Source organism: Strix aluco, chromosome Z, assembly GCF_031877795.1.
Source record: "Strix aluco isolate bStrAlu1 chromosome Z, bStrAlu1.hap1, whole genome shotgun sequence".
Classification (NCBI taxonomy): domain Eukaryota; kingdom Metazoa; phylum Chordata; class Aves; order Strigiformes; family Strigidae; genus Strix; species Strix aluco.
This window is the reverse complement of record NC_133971.1, coordinates 76089145-76109722: the sequence shown is the minus strand read 5'-3', so window position 1 is coordinate 76109722 and position 20578 is coordinate 76089145. Positions and strand designations below refer to the sequence as shown.

General features: G+C 37.6%; 1 protein-coding gene across 2 annotated transcripts; it reads left to right on the top strand.

The window, feature by feature from the left end:
* The first annotated feature begins 571 nt into the window (after positions 1-571).
* Positions 572-16177, top strand: PRLR (prolactin receptor). Of its 2 annotated transcripts, XM_074812189.1 has the most exons (13): positions 572-676; positions 1619-1751; positions 4332-4501; positions 5301-5467; positions 6772-6774; positions 6996-7137; positions 8544-8676; positions 9892-10061; positions 11327-11496; positions 12484-12628; positions 13441-13540; positions 14469-14538; positions 15158-16177. In XM_074812189.1, the coding sequence occupies exons 1-13, from the start codon at positions 607-609 to the stop codon at positions 16175-16177; spliced, it is 2493 nt and encodes an 830-aa protein (XP_074668290.1). In that variant the 5' UTR covers positions 572-606. The 2 variants fall into 2 exon arrangements, with proteins under 2 accessions (XP_074668290.1, XP_074668288.1); XM_074812187.1 differs by lacking the exon at positions 6772-6774.
* Positions 16178-20578: the final 4401 nt, after the last annotated feature.

Here is a 20578-nt window from a genome sequence, read left to right as displayed (position 1 = left end):
AGTAGAATGTACATAAAGAGTAGTATTCTTCAGCTCAGGTGATACTAAATTCAACCTTGCCAGTACCATATATTCAAAAGTCATGAGATTGGCTCAAAAATCATACACTTCTAAGTAAATTTTGGATATTTTTTATTTAGATTCTGTTTTCAGGACTTTCAGAGTTCAAATATGTTGAGCTCTTCTTTGTATCAACAGCAAGAAAAGTGTATTTTTTGTTACTAAAAGGCTGATTTCTCGGGTAAATTAATGAGGTGAATAAGTTAGAGCTTTAAGAAAAGCACCCAATATTCCAAGATGCCAAATAAACATGTGAGATTTGTTAATGAGATGGAATTGTAATCCTAGCACTGCTAACCATTCAAAGACTTTCAGGAAGACCTGCTTACTACCCTATGATTCAGGTTTTCTACTTCTGAAGTAGAACTGTAGGTGTTGCCACACCTTTTTGAGAAATAACAAGAAATAATTAGCTGCAATTCAAAAAGGACTTTGATCAAGCCATGTGATACATATTACTTGTCAAGCATTATTACTGACTATTGCCTGATGGCATATTTTTCAGTGAGTCCTTGATCTGATATTTCCTCCTGAGAAGTGGGCATCATGAAGCAGAAATTGACATCATCAGTTCAAATTATTTTGCTACTTGCTCTGACTGCAGTGGGTTGGACTGGTAAGAACACTGAAACACTTGTTTTTCCTTGAAACACTTTCTTTAGAAAGGTCTGAGGCTTTACCTGATCTATCCTGACCACCACTGGAGATTTTTTTAGAGATTTTGAAAATGGCTTGAGTCCTCTTTTCATAGTATTAATTTAATGATTAAGTGGTGGTGATGGTGAAAGGCACTCACTCCATCCCTACACTCACTCCATGCTTGTCACCTTGGGAACTAGCATCGTATAAATAGTAACACTATTAGAGATAGTCATACAGAACTTTAATGAAACAGAGATAAGCTTAGGTTAAAAAGCCACATGCTTTTCATGTCAAAATGTATGTAAATTTATGGTCTATGCTCTTCGTAGAAGTTAATGACAAGTAGCCTTAACAGGAAATATTCTTAAATGTATTGGGATTATTAGGGAATATTCAACTGGTGACATTTAGGTTGCCAATACACAAAATACTCCATCTAGCCCATTGATTCCTTCTTTTTATCACTTGTCTTACCTATAATTTACCCCAAATACGTGCAAACAGTGGAATTTTGATTCTGTTGCAAAGTTGAAGGTGAAATTTAATTTTAAGATGACCTGAAGATAAAAATCTTGGATATTTTAGGAAAAAAGAAAAGGTCATACATTTACTTTCAAGATTTTGAATTTAATTTGGAGATAACTGTACACTTTTTAAGTTTAGATAAAGAGATTTTCATTTGAAAAAGTAAAATAATTTTAGTAGCTATTTTAGAAGTTTGAGGTAAAATATATTTACTTTTCTGAAAGGTTTGACCCTTTTCCAGGCAGATTTATTTGCCAAATTTCAGTCCATAGTTTCAAACAATTTTAGTGTCCTCAAAAAAGCATTCCTTGCTGAATTTATCATTCAACAATAACAACAAAAATTGTTGTCCAACTCTAATATAACTAGCTGGATTTCTGCACTTCCCTAGGTCAATCATACCCTGGAAAACCTAAGATAATAAGATGTCGTTCTCTAGAAAAGGAAACCTTTTCTTGTTGGTGGAAGCCTGGCTCAGATGGAGGACTTCCTACTAATTACACTCTGTTCTACAGCAAGGACAGGTAACAAGTCATGCATATGTATTCTGTAAGTGATCAAGTGATGATTATGACAGAATGAGGGAATGATAGCATTAATTTATAAAGGTGTTTTATGAATCCATGTTAAAACTCAGATAGCCAACAAGGGCTACATGAGATGAATGGTTTTCCCTTGTTGGAAGAAAACATGACGAAAGAAAACATGTCCAAAGAAGGGCAACAAAGCTGGTGAAGGGTCTGGAGCACATGTCGTACGAGGAGCAGCTGAGGGAACTGGGGTTGTTTAGTCTGGAGAAGAGGAGGCTGAGGGGAGACCTCATCGCCCTCTACAGCTACCTGAAAGGCGGTTGCAGAGAACTGGGGATGAGTCTCTTCAACCAAGTAATAAGCGATAAGACAAGAGGTAATGGCCTCAAGTTGCACCAGGGAAGGTTTAGACTGGATATTAGGAAGCATTTCTTTCCAGAAGGGGTTGTTAGGTGTTGGAATGGGCTGCCCAGGGAGGTGGTGGAGTCCCCATCTCTGGAGGTGTTTGAGTCGGGTCGACATAGCGCTGAGGGATATGGTGGAGTTGGGAACTGTCAGTGTTAGGTCAATGGTTGGACTGGGTGATCTTCAAGGTCTTTTCCAACCTAGACGATTCTGTGATTCTGTGATTCTGTGACTACCGAGCCCAAACCTTCAGCCTGTCCCTACTGAAACTCATCTGACCTAAAAACGCACTGCTGGTAAAGGTGTAGTATGTCCATCTTACCAGGAGGCACACAGCTTTTAGTTGAATGGCATGCTTCTCTGAGGAGGGAGCATCAAGGACCCATGGGGCCATGGGGGCTCCCCTGGGGCGGCAGGGCAAGGCCTCCATCCAGGGCCCATCCCACCACCCCACCCAGGGAGCAGAGCAGGCTGGGGGCAACCCAGACCTGGGCACCGACCACCTCCTCGGGGACAGGGACAGGCTGAGCCCAGCCAAGCCAGGACGTCAGCCCACGGGTTGGGGCTGGCTCTGGACAGGCCATGGCTGGGAAGGGCGGGGCTGTGGGGCGCTGGAGACCAGCCCTGCTGTGGCAGGCCGAAATGGGGACCTGGGACCCAGGCAGTGGGTGGGGAGGTCCCGGGGAGGCTGGGCAGGGACAGTGAGGGCTGGTGGTGCCCTGGGGGCCCTGATGAGGAACTTGTCCATTACAGTGCACAGAAAACCCCCATCTGGAAAAAAAAAAAAAAGAGTCTTTGCTTCCTCTTCTGGATTTGTGGCCATCCTTGTGGTTCCCAAAATGGAGTGCAATCAGATGTGGGTATTGCATCTCAAAGTTACTGTTTTGATAAAGCCTGGGACTCCCTCATCCATCATGTTTAAGAATAAAATGTGTATATGTTTAGCAACTTTGCTTAACCTGTGCTTCTTTGTATAACTGCCCTTTCTTCCTGAAAACAAGAGGTCTCAGAGCAGGGCCAAGTAAGCAGGGAGGCTCAGAGATTAAATTTCTTTGAATAAATCCAGTGAGGTTCAGAATAGGTAAGCTAAAGACTCAGACTTCCCTGCTTCGATTAAATAAACTCCAAATCATTTGCTATCAGGAAAGATGCAGCCTTTAATGCAGTTACCACACTCAACAATGATCTGAGAGTTTTTATTTTATGAAAATCCAGATGTTTCAATCTTGATCAAAACAGAAATTTTAATGAACATTTTAAGTCATACCTATCACAGCCCAGAACTGTCCTGCTTAGGGATGGATAGGAGTGCTTATCCATTTCACTAAATCTGCTGCACTGCTGAGCACTCCAGATCTGGGCCACAGTTGCCTTTCTTACCTCATTGTCTCTCAGGTACTCCCTACTCCCTTTTTTTTTTTGTGAACTGGGACAAAACTGCCTGCAAACCAAGAGACCTTGTTATTAGCAGTTCATAAAGCATAACAGTGGGACTGAAGTGCATCCTTGAACCATCTCAACTGGTGCTTTGTGTTTGTGCTGTTCTTCACACCTGGGATAGGCTCTGAGTATATCACCCAGTTCAGCTTACTGAGTACAAAACAATCCCTCTCCTAAAAAAGCCAAAGACTCATATAAAGGTAATAGGTAAGACATCGTGAATTAATCAGATATTTTTTGTTGAGACAGTTGTGATGAGCAGATAAATTAACATCTTGCTAAAAACAAAATAATCAATAAAACACTCCTCTGCCATAGGGCCCATCAGGTTACTTTCCAGGGGAAATATGTAAAGAAGATATTTAGCAACTTTTATTCTTTAGTGAAAATGAATGTGTTTAATTTGCCTTTTAACTTGCTTTTAAACATTTTTTAATATTGTCTTGTGCTGTCTCTGTAAATTTCTCTTTCCATTCTTTTGTTGGTATATTCCTATGTATAAAAAGGGGGTTAAAAGCATTCATCCTGAACAACTGCAGTAAAAATAGTAATGAAACATTTATGGTAATAGCATTTGACACTCACCGAGATGTTTCCCAGGGGTAGAATTATATATAGGTTTAAAGTTAAACATTTCAAATTTCTGTGCTGAACCTAGGCCATTACTAGAGTATTATCTGCTTTGCTTCATTTCCTAAACTTTTAACTTCTTAAATCATTTTATTTCAGTGAAGAAAATTTCTATGAATGTCCAGACTACCGAACGTCAGGTCCCAATTCCTGCTACTTTGATAAAAACCACACTAATCCCTGGACAACATATAATATCACTGTAACGGCAACGAATGAGATTGGAAGTAACAGCTCAGATCCTCAGTATGTGGATGTGACCTCCATAGGTAAAAAAGGAAGAATGAAATGGAAAACAAACTAGTTAGACATATACGTGGGTTTTAATCCCAGAACAAGTAGTGGTGAAAGATTTCTTTCCTCATTATGTGAAACTTGCTATGGAGGAGTGTTTACCTACAGATGATCTAAAATACACATCTTTATGTGAAAACTGCATTTTACTCACAAATTAAATAACTACATATTTTATTGTCATTTTAACGCTGACTGAAAAATTGGCTCCAGTTTCTAGTTATCTACAGTATTTCAATTAGACTCAGTGACAGTTTTGCAGGTTGCTAGCACTGCAGATTATAAAACTTTCAAATTAGGTTGAACTACCTACATTTTCCAAATGTAAACATTTTCTGTCTGCTGGCATTGCAGTCTCAGGAGGGTAAAAATAACTGCCTAAGCACTCTGTGGGCTTTTTGTAGTACTTCATATTCCTAACTCTGTTCTGTTTTCTGCATACACATAATCTACACATTGTAATCATAAATGTACTTAGTCTTCTTAGCTATTAAATATCTGACATTTTAATGCTGCAAGAGTGGCCTAATGAAATCATGATTTGTATTTCCTTAGCCTGACAAATTCAGAGTAAAGTCTAAGATTTGCTGATCCTGTGGTAAATCAGTAGCCAGGTAAAGATTATGAGTGAGAAAGGAAAAAAGGCTATTGTACTATTCCCTCACAGGAGTGCTGAATGATATGAAATTAATGTGATGAAATACAAAACCAGAAAGGAAGTGCCTTTTCTGAGAGAAAATTAAATTATTAATGGCAAACTTTTCATTTATGCAGTTCAGCCAGATGCTCCTGTGAACCTCTCTCTAGAAACAAAAACATCTGCTGGCATAATGTACCTTTGGGCAAAATGGTCTCCACCTCCGTTAGCTGATGTCAGTTCTAATTCACATGTATATCACTATGAGCTACAACTGAAACCTGAGAAAAAGGAAGAGTGGGAGGTAATGGAAAAAATATATTTATTGTATAAATGTTCTTTTCAGTGAGTCCTCTTGTCTGAATTTAACTGGTATTACAAAAAGTTTCTCTAAGGACAGAAACATTAATGTAACCATATCTGATTAAAGAAAGAAAAATACTGTAGTGGTTTGTACAGACAGTGAAATTCAAGGTATTTGTATAATTGTCCTAATGCCATATACTAATTTGTAAATGTGTCTGTTCCCCAGTGTCACAGTAAAAGACTGCTCAGTTCATGTAGTTTAAACCAAATCAGGATCAAAGCAGTATATTGATTCATTAAGATGTAGTTAACAAGCAATCAGTTAACTATGCAGTCAAGGTCAGTATCAGCAATACACAGATAAATCACAATACTGGGCACTTAAAAATGTTAACAGACACATACAAATTTATAAAACACTTCTCTAACTAGTCCCAGAAATACGCTGTATACAGAAATTCCCCTCTTACAAGCACACCCCACCCTCTTGGGAGTACAAACTCCCCTATTTACACCCACTTCTGCAGGGGACCATGGATGCTTTACCTTAATGTGAACTCATGTCCCTTCTTACAGTCTGCTAAGACACACATCAGTGAGAAGGTACCCACATGGTCACATGCGTACACACAGGCATGGGTTTCTGCGGTGCTGCAGCCCACACTGTCTGGAGTGCAGCTGCTCATAGCATCAGAGAGGAAGGCTGCTCTGTCTGGCCCAGGTGGAGGTCATGATGCTAGCAGAGCAGCTTCTGATAGCATCAAACTAAACTTCAGCTACTACTGAAGTTTCCAATCTACCCCCCACTATTACAAATTTTCATGCTTCTTTAATACTCTTTGTTTCAGAAGTCTCTCAGTTATTCCCTAATTACTGTTTAATTGAGCTGAGAGTCATCGTCATAATCATCCTCTTCAACCTGATCAGTTGGGGGCAACCCCCCTCTCAGAAAGTTTGGGGTGTCCTACTCACATACACTATTTCCATTGGCATTCCCAGCTGTTGCCATTTTGCTAGTAGTGGGCCACAGTACTCCCACGACTGAGATACCAGGATAAAGTATCATTCTTAAAGTCATAGTCAGATGGCCTTAATGCTGCCTAAATTGTTGATGCCTTATTGATGGAGAAAGCTATGTGTCTTGAAAGACTTCTGAAGAGAGATTCAAAGGGCCTGAGGAAGACACTTATTTTTAAGCACTAAAACTAGCCACTAAGAAGCATTTACACAGAGGGTTTATCTGTGAGTTGGACTGTCTGTAGTGTTCCTTGAATGGTGGATCTGATGGAGTACTAACTCTAGGAAGTCTAAACTAAATATGTTCTCGAGTGTCAGAATCTCAGTGTCAGTGAAGTGAGTTTTTCTGTTAAGTCGCTACCTTTGCTTCTTTCTAATTCACATCTTATAAAATATCTGACTGAAACCCTTGCCTTTCAGAAATCAGTGACACAAGCCTGCTCCTTTATGGTTTATTTGTTAAAATGGCCCAATTCTTTATTATTTTTCCAGTCCATTTTCTTTTCCAGACAATATCTGTTGGAGTGCAGACACAGTGCAAAGTGACTATGTTACAAGCTGGGGTGAAGTATGTTGTTCAGGTCCGTTGTATGTTAGACCGTGGAGAATGGAGTGAGTGGAGCTCTGAAAGACGCATTCAGATCCCCAATGGTGAGTGAATGATTGCTCCTCTGTTAGTCGTTTTTAAATTCTAGCCAGTTCAGTGTTGTGAAAAGTGTCTAAATGGCAGCCCTGAAAACACAGTTCCTCACACAGATACTTCATAGTGCTGGAGGAACAGCTTAGTGATCTTACCATACTTTTTGTGTAATTGTGTATTTAGTCCTATTGATCCACTCAGCTAGCTATAACAAACAGGTTGGGATTTACTAGGAAGTCACTTCTGATACAGGTATGCCTAAATAATTTATTGTTCCTATCCCTCTATTTAAAAATCATGCTTATTTCATCTATAGCTATAGAGAACAGGTAATGCCACTTGTGTAAGAATCATTTCTTTGTTCATTAGTTAGTGTCCTGAAAGCACTGCCATGTCTAACAGAGCATAACACCTGCAGCTACTATCACATGGAAATAATTATCTGAGTTTTGTTGGGTTTGAGTGGACATATTAAATATGCATGACATCATGTCTTGTTGTCAGACACTTTAGCTAGGTTGTCTCAGTGTCTTCTTCTGTCACTAACTATTATTCATTATTTGACATGGAGATTGCTGAGGTACTGTTAATAGAAAAATATTTTTTAAATGTTCCATTTTCAGATCTGCCTTAGGCAATTAGCAATTTTAAAAATCAATGTCCCTACTCTAAATAGTAGAAAATACATATTATTGATGTAATAAGGCCATATTTTGCCACAAATATATAACTGCAAAAGTTTCAATCACATCAGGGGTTTGACTAGCATCATCCTATTCAAAATTTAAGCATTTTCTTCTGCCCTACTCTAAGTGCTTTCTTTGGTCTATGAAAACATCACGAGGAATCCAAATAATTATAAATTGCTTGGCAGCAATCAGGCAAGTAGCCTGAGTATTGAGCATAACGTCACTTCTTTCAGAAAAGAATTACTGGCAAGGACATAGACAAATGGGCAAACACTTTTTTCATTTTTTTCCTATAAAATCCAACAAATGACAGCATATTTTTTAAACAATCAGAAGCATCTTAAAGCACTTTTTTGAAGAAAAAATGGTTTATGTAGAAAATAGATTGGGTAGCAGAGTGTATTTTAATTCATTTTATAGAACCTGCTATGACAGTATTTGAGCACCCCTTATCAGATCTGGGGGTAGAGAGGAGCTACAGCCAGGGAACTAAAACATAGCTCATCAGCATAGCTGCAGTGGGAGAGGGTTTTGAATCCAGATCAAAGTAAGAGGCTGCTGCCCTAACTAGTGAACTGTCCTTCCTTTCCTATGCTAATATGAAGCAAAACTTTTTTCTTGTAGAAAAACAAGTATTCCCCTGTGCTCTACTTGGCATCATTTTATGAATTCAGGGTTGACCTAATGAATAAAACTTACCAGTTAGTTAACTTCTTTATCTCTTACAGGAGAGTCACCTCCTGAGAAGCCTACAATAATAAAATGCCGTTCTCCAGAAAAGGAAACATTTACTTGTTGGTGGAAACCTGGTTCAGATGGAGGACATCCTACTAACTACACTTTGCTTTACAGCAAAGAAGGGTAATAAGCTGTGTATAATTATTCAGTTTTATTGGAAGGACCTGGAAAATCAGTATTGTTTGGTTTTGCATTTTGGAGATGCTGTTTTTCATAGCATGTGGTTTTGTCCAAGTGACATATTCTGGAATAGCACTAGCAGCAACATATTTAAGGTTAAAATAGGATCTTTTATAAGGTTTTTCAAATTTCTGTGAATTCTTCTTCCACGAAAGATAGACTGCCTTGAAAGTTGCCATGGCACAGCAACTGCACAATAGTATGCAATACAAATGTACAGTCCTGTAGCTCTTCGGTCATGCAGCCCCAGAAATAAAGCTTTCCAAAATGACCAGATATTGAAATTTTCATCTTCTAATAATGCTTATTTTGCACAAGTATTCATAGGCCATGAATGCCTCCTGGCTTCTGCAGTAAGCTTGGTCCTGGAACGTAGATCGAGTACTAAACATTAATTTTAAAGGAGTAGTCAATAGTTTGTTTGGGTCCTGAGAGCTATTTTTGGTTCACGCAGCACTGCTCAGCCTTGGACTGACCTAACTGGATGCTAAACTCTGTACTTAGCTGAGGGCCAGGTCTTAGTGGAAAAAGACGGATACTGGTCCAGCCAGCCAGGGCAGAGTGTGAGGTCCACATCCACAACCTTCTCTTTCGTTATTGTGCATCACAGAGGAGCCTAGAAACAAGTACTACATACTCAACTTTCTCTCCTATCCCTGCTCCCTTTGGGAAGCTTGGGAATGGATTTGGAGGACAGGTACAAAGTAGAGGTTTTCAGCAACAGGTGATGAAAGACCAAAATAAATCCTGGAAATGCAGAACTCATGTAAGTGTGAAATGAACACTGGAAATACTCAGTTTTTAATAGATGGGTTAGAAGACTTCACCAATCACTTCTACTGGCTCTCTGGAACCTGTGAGGACTATGCAGCAGACAATGGCATTCTGAAAAGTAGGAGCTGCACTCTACTAGCCCGCTGCTGCATCTACAACAGCCTAAATTGTTCAGGCTTCGTAGTCTTTATTTTGGGAGGAAAACGTGTGCTACAGTCTCTGGAATTGTCCAATGACTCTTCAGTCTGAAAGCAGTTTTCTGATTTTCTTCACATTGCCAGGCATGAAAAATCTTATCCATCCCTAAATAATGCTGAACTCCTAGTAATCAAAGTCATGTGGTTTAGTCTGTGTAACCTAATCACTGTGATTCTTTCATTTCAGAGAACAACAAGTTTATGAATGTCCAGATTACAGAACTGCAGGCCCTAATTCATGCTACTTTGATAAAAAACACACCTCCTTCTGGACCATATACAATATTACTGTGAGGGCAACTAACAAAATGGGAAGTAATGTCTCTGATCCTCATTATGTGGATGTGACTTACATCGGTAAGAGATAAAAACTATTTTCAGTGGAACCAAATAATTCAAAATTATGGGTTTTGACACAAGAACTTTAATTCCAGCTCTTCTCATATATAGTATTATATCAGTTAAAACTTTGTAAGAACAAATAAGATCTTATCTGGTGTAATAATAAATCAATATTCATCCCTTTACCATTTTATTTTCAAATGAAGCATAAAAATGCTAAAAGCTTTAAAATTGCATTCAGATAACCATTTAGTGGTTTTCCATGTTTCTTTCAGTCAAGCCCTAAGAAACATCATCCACCTAAAATCTTTTTCCACTCTACTAGCAACTGAAAGAAAATTGATTTTTTAACTAATAATACTTATATTTGATTGCCTAAAAGTAGTTTCCAGACCCAGGAGAAGCTGAATTAGTGCTTTTTATAGCAGTGTACTGATAATCTCTTTTCTCAGACTTTTTCCACAGAGTGACTGTGGACAAGTATTTAGGTTTTTTTCTAAGGAAACAGAACATTATCATTGATAACCATTTTTTCATCAAGGACCTGACTGCCAGAAGCCTAGCAACTGGAAAAGGGCTGCTGGAGAAAAGGCTTTATTTTTTAAATCCATGCCCTGACTACTTACTTGATGAAGCTTTGCATCAGACAGTAGTAAAATACATGCACCACATGCAGAAGCTCTGCCTCTGAACTGAGGAAGCTCCAAACCTGACTGTAGCAGAAACCTGCATTCCATTTTGGTTTATTTTTGAGATATAGACAGGACTTTAATATTACTGGTTTGTTTTATTTTAAATATCCTTATGTATGCATGTAGGTGTTATGTTTTCTGAATGTAAAAGGTGGGAGGAGGGGAAAGCAAGTTTCATCAGCTACATCTTGTGTTTTCAGCATTCCTAAATATATATGCCAACTTTGATAAGATTATGGTAAAACACAACTTCCATAACACAGCATTAAAGAAGTTAACTTTGAAACATAGTTGTGGGGAAAAGCAACAATAAATGGTAGTGTAAGAAAAAATTATTTCTGGTGATAAATGATTAAGACAAATCTCAACATGAACTCAACATATTTACTGTTCTTCATTTTTTCTTCAAATTCATAAATCCATGCTTACTTTATCAGGAAACTCTTGATCCCTGTATTCCAGCATCAGTTCTAAATTACTAGACACAATGGAGGTGGCAACTCACCACTCACACCATTTTATATTTCTTCCTAAGATGCAAGAAAAAAATCATTTAGACTCTTATTGTCAGTTCTTTCATTTTAACAGTACAGCCAGATCCTCCTGTGAATGTAACTCTGGAATTAAAAAAGCCAATAAATACAAAACCGTATCTGGTCTTGTCATGGTCTCCACCCCCGCTGGCTGATGTCAGATCTGGATGGCTTACCCTTGAATATGAGTTGCGACTCAAGCCTGAAGAAGGAGAGGAATGGGAGGTAAGAATGTTACAAGTTTTTGCTGGATGATGTTTTCTGATCAGTTAGATTTTGTCAGCCAGGTCCCATGCCTGATTATAATGAAGCAGGCACGTTGAGTAGTTCATCGTTTTTCTAAAGTGCTTGTGTGGTCTGTGATTTCCTACTGAGAATACTGGTATCTTGGATGCTGTCACATGATAGCAGGTGATAAAGTACTTATTTTTAATTGTGGCCATTTTATATTAATCATATTGGCATTACAGTTTAAATTATTTCTTCTCATTTAGTCAGGTTTCTTTTGTGATAATTTGTTCTTAACCACAAGCGCTTTTTAGGTAACAGAAAGCTCAGTGTCATTATGTAAAATCATTTAAATTTGTACCAACAGCCATTAGGTGATAGTTGTCACGGCAACTTAATAATACTTGTCTATAGGCAGGATCTGCAACTCAAACAACTGGCAGCAAATTAAAGACTCCAGTTTAGGATTATTTTGGCTGCATCCCCTTCTTTGCTGCAATACTTCCCAGCCATCTCTGTATCTCCTCCTTCCTTCCTCTGCACTTCCCAGTCCCCTTGGCCATCGCAAGATCCACTTTTCCCTACCTAGTGCAGTTCATCCAACTCCACATTCCTTCTTTTCTCTCTGCATTATCTTTCCCCATCTCTGTTTCTTGCCTCCTTCTCCTCGTTTCACCATTGCAGTTCCCACCATTACCACAGTTCCTCCCTATTTGACATATGCTAATGATGTGTTTTTGTAGTAGTTTAATTTGCACAGTCTACCAGAGCCAGACCTCATTCCCACTGAATTACGTTAGAATGCTGAACTATAGAAATTAAATAAATGTACTGTTATTTCATGCCTGCATAACAATTATTAGGAAGCTGTCCAGATTAGTTCTATATTCCCAGCTTGGTTATCAAGACTTAAACCTAACTGTGATTTTCATAGAAAAATGTCTCAATTTTATATGCATTTTATGAATTTTATTTGATTTCCAGACTGTTTTTGTTGGACAGCAAACACAATATAAAATGTTTAGTTTAAATCCTGGAAAGAAGTACATTGTACAGATTCACTGCAAACCAGACCACCATGGATCATGGAGTGAATGGAGCTCAGAAAAGTATATTCAGATCCCTACTGGTGAGTGGCCAGGTGTTCCTTCAGTAATAGTTATTACATGGAAGTTCATGTAATACTTCTGTTAGCTGTTCGTGGCACCCATGCAGATTGACATCCCATAGTTTCCCTAGGACAGGTAAGAACATCATTGCTAAGGTAACTGAATTCTTAGCATCCCCGCACCATACCCAGTTAGCTTTCCCCTTCATTACTTTTTGGAGTTAAGAAGGTGAAGCCATTTCATAACTTATTTAAACCATGTCCTTTCTGTTTATAGCCTCATTTGTTCTCATGATGGTAGCTTTTAATTAGAAGAATACCAGTAACTGCATTAAAACTGCTACATAGACAATAAAGAGTGACTGCCTTCAGGCAGTAACAGCTCTTCATAACTCTTTATCTGGAATGAACACCTCAATGTAAAAAGTGTCATGTTACAATAGAAATCCTTAAAAATATCTAGTCTAGATCATTTAACCCACCATTTAATTAATTGTATGATATGTATTTGATAATTAAATACAATATTGGCATAATTGGATTTGACCCCAATTGCTACAACTGGCTTTGACAAAATTTTCATCTTCATACATTTGTGTAGCATTTTTCCGAGAGTTTATTTCCTGCACAGTGACATTAATGAAAAGTATATTTATTATCAGATATTACAATGATCAGTGAGATCCACCTGTGCTAATAAAGGCCTCTAGATTCAATACCAAATTTGGTGGTTTAGACCAATTTTTAAAATAAAAGTAATTTGAGACTTTTTTTGCATGATGACTGTCCATATGCTAGATGTGCGTCCTTAAATAATTCTGTTTGTTTCTTAGACTTTAGAGTAAAAGACATGGTTGTGTGGATCATCGTGGGTGTTTTGTCATCTCTTATATGTTTAATCATGAGCTGGACAATGGTTTTGAAAGGGTACAGGTAAGTCACCAATTTCACAATTTCACAGAGTTGAAAATCTCAGCAAACTTTTCAAAAATAGGCTTCTAATATTTGATTCAATTTCCTATAGGTTTTGTGTTCCCTTATAAGCTGTAAGTTACAGGTATTTGACTTTAAATTTGCAACTGATAAAGAGCTATTTCTGTTCTTTAGGGAATCCAGGCTAAATTCTCAATTGGTAAAGACATGTTAGATCTGACCATCTTGGTTAGCCATGTAACTATTCAGTAAACATCATTTGGAGTATCCCTGCTCCTGTAGAAGACACACCTTTTAGTTTTGCCTTGATTTCCTAAAGGAAACAAGGTTATATTATTAGGTTGTCTTTCTGCCCACCTGTCTGTCAATTCCCCAAATAATTTATTAGAACACTTGCTAACTTCAGTCAAATCTGAAAGAGAAAGATTATCAATTTTGTACAAGTCTTGCAAAAAATACTGGCTGAGTAGAAGAAAGAGATAGAAACTGTTGATGGAAAAGCCATCAGAAGTCATTCATCATAAATCTTGTTTAGTAGTAGTCAGTTGATAGTCAAGTATGTACATACAGGCCCACTAATCCTCCTGAACATAGCCCCACATAGCTGTTCCTTGGCCAGTGATGAAGTTACAGAGATATTAGAGGACTGGAGGTTAAGGGGCAATAAAGGGTCATTAGCCCTGTTACTTTTCCAGTTGAATAACTTTTGTACTGTTCTCATTCTTATAAATACATCTAAGAGTAACTTATGAACTGTAACTGGATTTGTAAGTTACCTGACTTGAAGGGTAGACAGGAAACAGAGATCCAACAGCGAAGTATCAGATACGGGAGAAGTGTTTAAAATGTCAGTCACATTCCAAGGAAATGGGAGAACAGAGAGACAGGGCCCATACTCACACCCTGTGTGTTTGTTCTGTTTTTTTAGAATGATAGCCTTTATCCTACCACCAGTTCCGGGACCAAAAATAAAAGGCATAGATACACATCTGTTAGAGGTGAGTACCACTGATATCAACAAAAGGATTCACTTCTCCAAATTATGTACTAGCAAACACAATTACCATAACAAAGTATAAACCAGCTTCAATTAATTTAATCAATGTTAAAAATAAGTGATGCTTTCAGGTTGATTGTGTGGAGTGTATGTGTGAGACAGTCTTGCCTTACACTAGTAATAGCAGGGTGTTTGAGAACAGGGTTCATGACCACACCAGTTCCCTGGGACACCACAAGACCCAATGCCTGTGTGATCTTCCTAGTAGTTCTTAGGGAAGTTGTTCCTAACTGTCTCTTGCCGTGCTGAGGAGACAGGACATAGCCACTTTATCATTCTCCTCCACTTCTTCCTAAACCGATGAGATCCATACCTGCCAAAAGCTCCCTAGTCCTCCCATTTTAGAAACATGAATTCGGGGATTGTGTCTCCCCACTGAGGGAACTCAAGAAATTTTCTTCTGTTCTTCCACTATTTTCTGCAGCAGTACAAATTCAGTTTAAGTCTAGTGATATAACTATTAAAAGTATTTGTATATTGAATATGTAGATTGTTCACAATTGTTCCAGTCAGATAAACTAAGGTTAACAGTGAAAAAATATATCTTATTATGTCCTTAGACAGGAAAATCTGAAGAACTATTGAGTGCGCTTGGTTGCCATGGTTTCCCGCCAACATCAGACTGTGAGGAACTACTGATAGAATATCTGGAGGTAGAGGACAGTGAGGATCAGCAACTCATGCCAAGCCATGACAACGGTCATCCCAGTAAAAATGCAAAAATGATAACCAAGGAAAAAGACAGCGACTCAGGCCGAGGGAGCTGTGATAGCCCTTCTGTGCTTTCTGAGAAGTGCAGGGAGTCCCGCGCCCTTCCATCAACACTTCAAACACAAGACGTAAGAGATGTTCAAGAAAATAAAGAAGGAAAAAGGAGCTGGGAAACTGAGTGTATAGCCTCAGAACAGAAAATACTCCTCTTTAACAATGAGAGTACAAAAGAGACCACATGGCCTGCAACTCAGCTACCTGATAATCATCCTCCTATGTTTGCCTACCACAGTATTGTAGATGCACATAAGATAACGTTGACTACCACAAATGTGAACATCGCATCATTTTTGGTGGGAAATGAAGAGCATCAGTCACAATATCCTATCACTGAAACTGTCCACGATGACATGGAAAAGCAAAGAGAGATGGAGAATTTGCATTCCAAAACTGACCAAACCACAGTGCAGGTCATAAAAACCAGACCTAATGACAAGTCACCTTTTTTGAATCCTAAACTAATGGATTATGTAGAAGTTCACAAAGTCAGACAGGATAAGGAGACAGCAGTATTACTGAAACATAAAGAAAATAGTGGAAAGAGAGAAAAATATACTGTTCCAGGAACAAGCAAGGAATATACCAAGGTCTCAACAGTTGTGGACCATAATATTCTAGTATTAATGCCAGATTCACGCATCCATCACACATCTGTGATTCAAGAACCTGCAGTGGAAATGTCTCAGAACCTTCAGCAAGGTCAAGCTGAGAAAAATATGAGCTACTGTCTGACAGTTCCAAGCGAGTGCAAAAGAGAGACCAGTGGATCAGAGTACATGGACCCATCTTCCTTTATGCCCTTTAAATAACTAGCAGTTAGCACAGTACATACTTAGTTATTTACAGTACAACAAAACCACATAGCAAATAGTTCCTTAAAAAAGCCTAGCCTCCTGTGTGTATTATACGAAGAATAAAAGAACCTGTGGGTTGAGATAATAATCATGGAAATAAAACTTGGATCATTAACACACGTTTCTGACACAGCAAAATGAGGAAATGGATATTATCTGCCATGAAAAATACATTCTAAACTAATTATTCAGGTCTGCAGATCTTCTATTAATTGAGTAAACCTGAGGGAATACTGCAGATTCAACAAGATGAAAATTGTTACGGGTCAGTCAGTACACCATAGTGATCTGAGCAGTTCCTAAATCAGATAAATCATTGCACAACAGCATTCTTATCTACAGTGTATTTTCTTCTGAATGCATTCTGACACTAGATAAGTTTTCATTATATCTTTTCTCAATCCTTAAGAAAAAAGGAGCTCTTATATATGACAAATCATATATAAAAAAGAATATATTCAACAAATTACTGTAAAATAACAAATTCTCCTAAAAATATTTTTGGGTTTTTTCAATGTGACAGAAAACTTTGCATCCTATTCATATCCTAGTCCAATCAAACCAAACATGAAGAAAATATCAGGACAATATTTGATATACCGCCTTGCTGTATATAATATACAATTCTACTTTAGTACAAGACCATATGTTTAACAATGTATTTTTAAAACCTATTTTTCTATTACCCAAAAAAAGCAAAATAAAATATTTTTTAATTTCCCAATGATATTTAGCTACTTAGGAACTTTTCTGTTTCCTTCTGCTGAGACAGCGGTAACAAGTAAAGCTACCATTTCTATACAAAGCATAAAATTAAACTTTATACTAATTAAGAATATGAAGTAATTTTTAAACTATATTTCTAATATATTGCAGATGTATTACTATTTGAATTGTAAATTATTTATTTCACATGGTTTTTTATCACCTGTAATTATAAAAATAGAATCTAGGTTTTGAGAGCAAAGCTTCTTTCCCACTGATGCCAATCATGAATGGAATGGTGTTCTCCTGCATCCTTAGACATTGCACTTTTCTCTGAGCCTGGAAAGAAAGTTTGCAGTCAGATTTTTCATAATGAACTTACCAACATTCACTTTGGAATCCAGCCTCCAACATCAAAGATATGAGGCATAAAGTCTGAGTCAGAGCTCTGCTGAAATAGCGGTGGGAATGAGGAAAGGAGTCCATGTACTTGGGCTGGACAGATGTACCCGGAACAGCAGTGGGAACAGTGAGGATTCCTCATATCCCATGTAACCAAAGGCAGAATCAAAATGATACTGGAACTCTGAACTTACTGTGGTCCTTCCTTCTTGAAACAAAAGTTTAATTTACTCCAGGAAAATATGACCAAGTGATGACTGATTAACACTGGGCCAAGTATTTAGCCAGTATCACTATCTTCAGGGGAAACTGGAAACATAATGTAGGGGAAGTTGTACTGTACGTGTGAAGGAAAGTGTATTTACTATAGATGAGCTCTCCTCTGTTCTTGTCCTTCCTGAACAGCTTTACATTTCTCCAGCTATTCATAATTTTATGCACTGAGACAGCCTTTCTGCAGTATCAGGTAACCTGCTGCAGAGCCAGCCAAAAGAGACTTTCAGATTTTGACGGTCCTAGGACACATCTCATTTGGCAAATCAGATTCTCACCTTTTACCTTCACTCCATGGAACTACTCAAGTACAGATCAGTCAAGCTGTGTAGCCCTTCTGCTGGCAGGACTTTAGAATTTAACTAATTATCTGTGTGTCTGTAAACATATGTATTAATGTATACTGTAAGATTTACTTTAGGCATCAGACTTAGAGCCTGTGTCCTCTATACAGGCAATGTACTGCCCACTTCCCAGAGGTTGATCAGAGCAGTCTGATGAATGTGTAGGGAAGTATGTTAGATTCCTAATTCAGCCACTTACTTAACACTTGAAGGCATGAAGTAGCTACTTCAGAGGGCAGCCAAACATAGAATTTTTAGCTACAGTTAACAAGACAATTTTACTGTAGATATACTGTTTGTAGTATATCTTACACATTTTCTAGAGATGCTAAAAGTACTGCAAAGAAACTATCAGCTTACCAGTCAAAACTGGCATGTTCTGCGAGGCAGCAACTTGTGTGTGTGCATTTGTGTAAGCTGTACACTCTTTCTGACAGTACTGCATTTACACTTCAGTTTTTTGAGTGAATCTGACAGAGCTGATCTGGATCAGACACATTCTCTTTCTTTACACAGATAGCCATATCTGAGCCAAGCCATTGTTTTCTACTCCTAATGCTGTGCATAAAGACATGCTGCTACAGGCCTTCTGTGATGCATGTGGTGATACATAAAGGCTATTGAATCTTATCAAGCCACAGCCTAAAGATTTTCCTTATCTAGTGGATTTCTTAGGGTAAAACACAGGTGACTACACAGATGTTGTAAACCAAAGAAAGCATGGGATAAGGTGTCAGCAGCAGGCCATTGCTGTCATATCAGTTACTTTGGTCCTGAGACAGACAAAACTTCTAGCAGATTTTAAGTGTATGATTCATCTTGCCTAACTGTAGGTATCTATATGTGTACCTCCAGTAATGCACACAGAAAGAGAACCGAGTGGAAGAGTTTCTGTGCTTTGCCATAAATTGGTACTGAAGCTGCAAAATAGCTGTAGCCTAAATTACATTGTGAGGTGTAGATTCTCTGCCACCTTTGCTGATGAATGTCTCAATATGTCAAATTCTCATGGCTTTCTGTGAAAAGGGAAATTCAGCCAGAGTAGAAAAGGTGCATTTGCTCGTTGCTCTGAGGTAGATAAACTTTCTGAGGGACATGCTAGTTAAATACAATTTGAACACAGTTTTTGTAAATATATTTAATTCTTTAATGACCTGAACAGGTTAATTATTTTTCCCTTGGATTTGCTTTTATTTTCCAAAACACCTTATTACTCCCAAGGTGGGAGTTATACTTTCTGATAGTGGCCTTTAACATCTGAAAGTACATTAAGAATAAACCAGAGTTCTGTAAAATCAGAATAACCTTCAGCTAAGCGCATGGGTCTTTGGATGTTCAAATACTTCAATCTTTATGTTTACAACAATATTTTTGCTTGCAGCTCTTTAAGGAACAGCTTTTTATTAGAAAATAGATGAGATTTTGCAGCAGTTGTACACAGTTGATTGTTGTAAAATTATGACACACCAGTGGGGAATAACAGACTCTTGACACTTCCTTTGATATACAGAGAGATAAAAGGTGTGACAGAATTTACCCCAGGAAAAGGGATTAGCCCTCTAGCTCTTGCACCATTAGTCAAATTTCTCACTTGGAATAATTATTTGAAGAGTTTGAACAATGTTTTCAACGTCAAATTTATGCATGTGTCACTTAAAGTGTGAATTACTTTTTAGTAGCATAACAGCCCTAAAAGGAAGCATAAAGGCTCTTCAAAAGTAATTAATTTTATAAAATTCATAAAATCAAATATATCTATTTTTAATTAATTACTTTTCCTTTGGACTCAGTCTAATTTTATTAAAAATTTTTCTTGAGTAGTGAAAATATGACTCTATCTTGAATTTTCTAATTAGACTTTTTTACTTTAGCAAAGACATATTTGATGTACAATTTCAGTATTTCAGTGTAATATTCCTGAGTGTTAAACACAATTTATTGAAGTGGGACATGTGCTCCCAAAACTCACTGTCACATAAAATGTAGGCTTGAAGAATGGTCTTGATGATACTATGTAACTAGAAAGATTATTTAATAAAAATGCAGTACACTGACCTTATATAATACTACTACAAGGATATATGTGTTCATGGAACAAACTGTAAAGCAAATATATAACGATAATTAATTTGTGTTAAAGCGGTGAATTTTGTGGTATATCTGTTTATGTGTCTATGTTTAAATGGCTGGAAAATACACAGTTGCTTTAAATGTCATTTAAGTATTTAAAGTGTAGTAACAGCAGGTGTTCAAACTAAGCAAAATATTTTTGTGATCTCTGAAGCATTGTATACATGGGGTTCACATCATGAAGCCTGTAGATGTATTTCATAGTTTTTTATTAACTGTAAACAATTTGAAGGTAGTGTGCAAGGAAACCAAAGTCATCTAAGCCAGCTGATAGATAGTAGACACCTTCTACAAAGCCATAAAGACAAATGAAATGAAAAAGTGTCATGAGACCAGGCATCATATTCTCAAAGAATTGCTACCTCAGATTATTTTTTTTGCTCCCTTTAAAAAGACAGACAAAAGCATTTTACTTTGTCTGTCAATTATGAATCATTCTATCGGGATTTAAAAAATCTTATTTGTAACATTCAAATTATTTTTGTTAACTAACAGCTTGTCA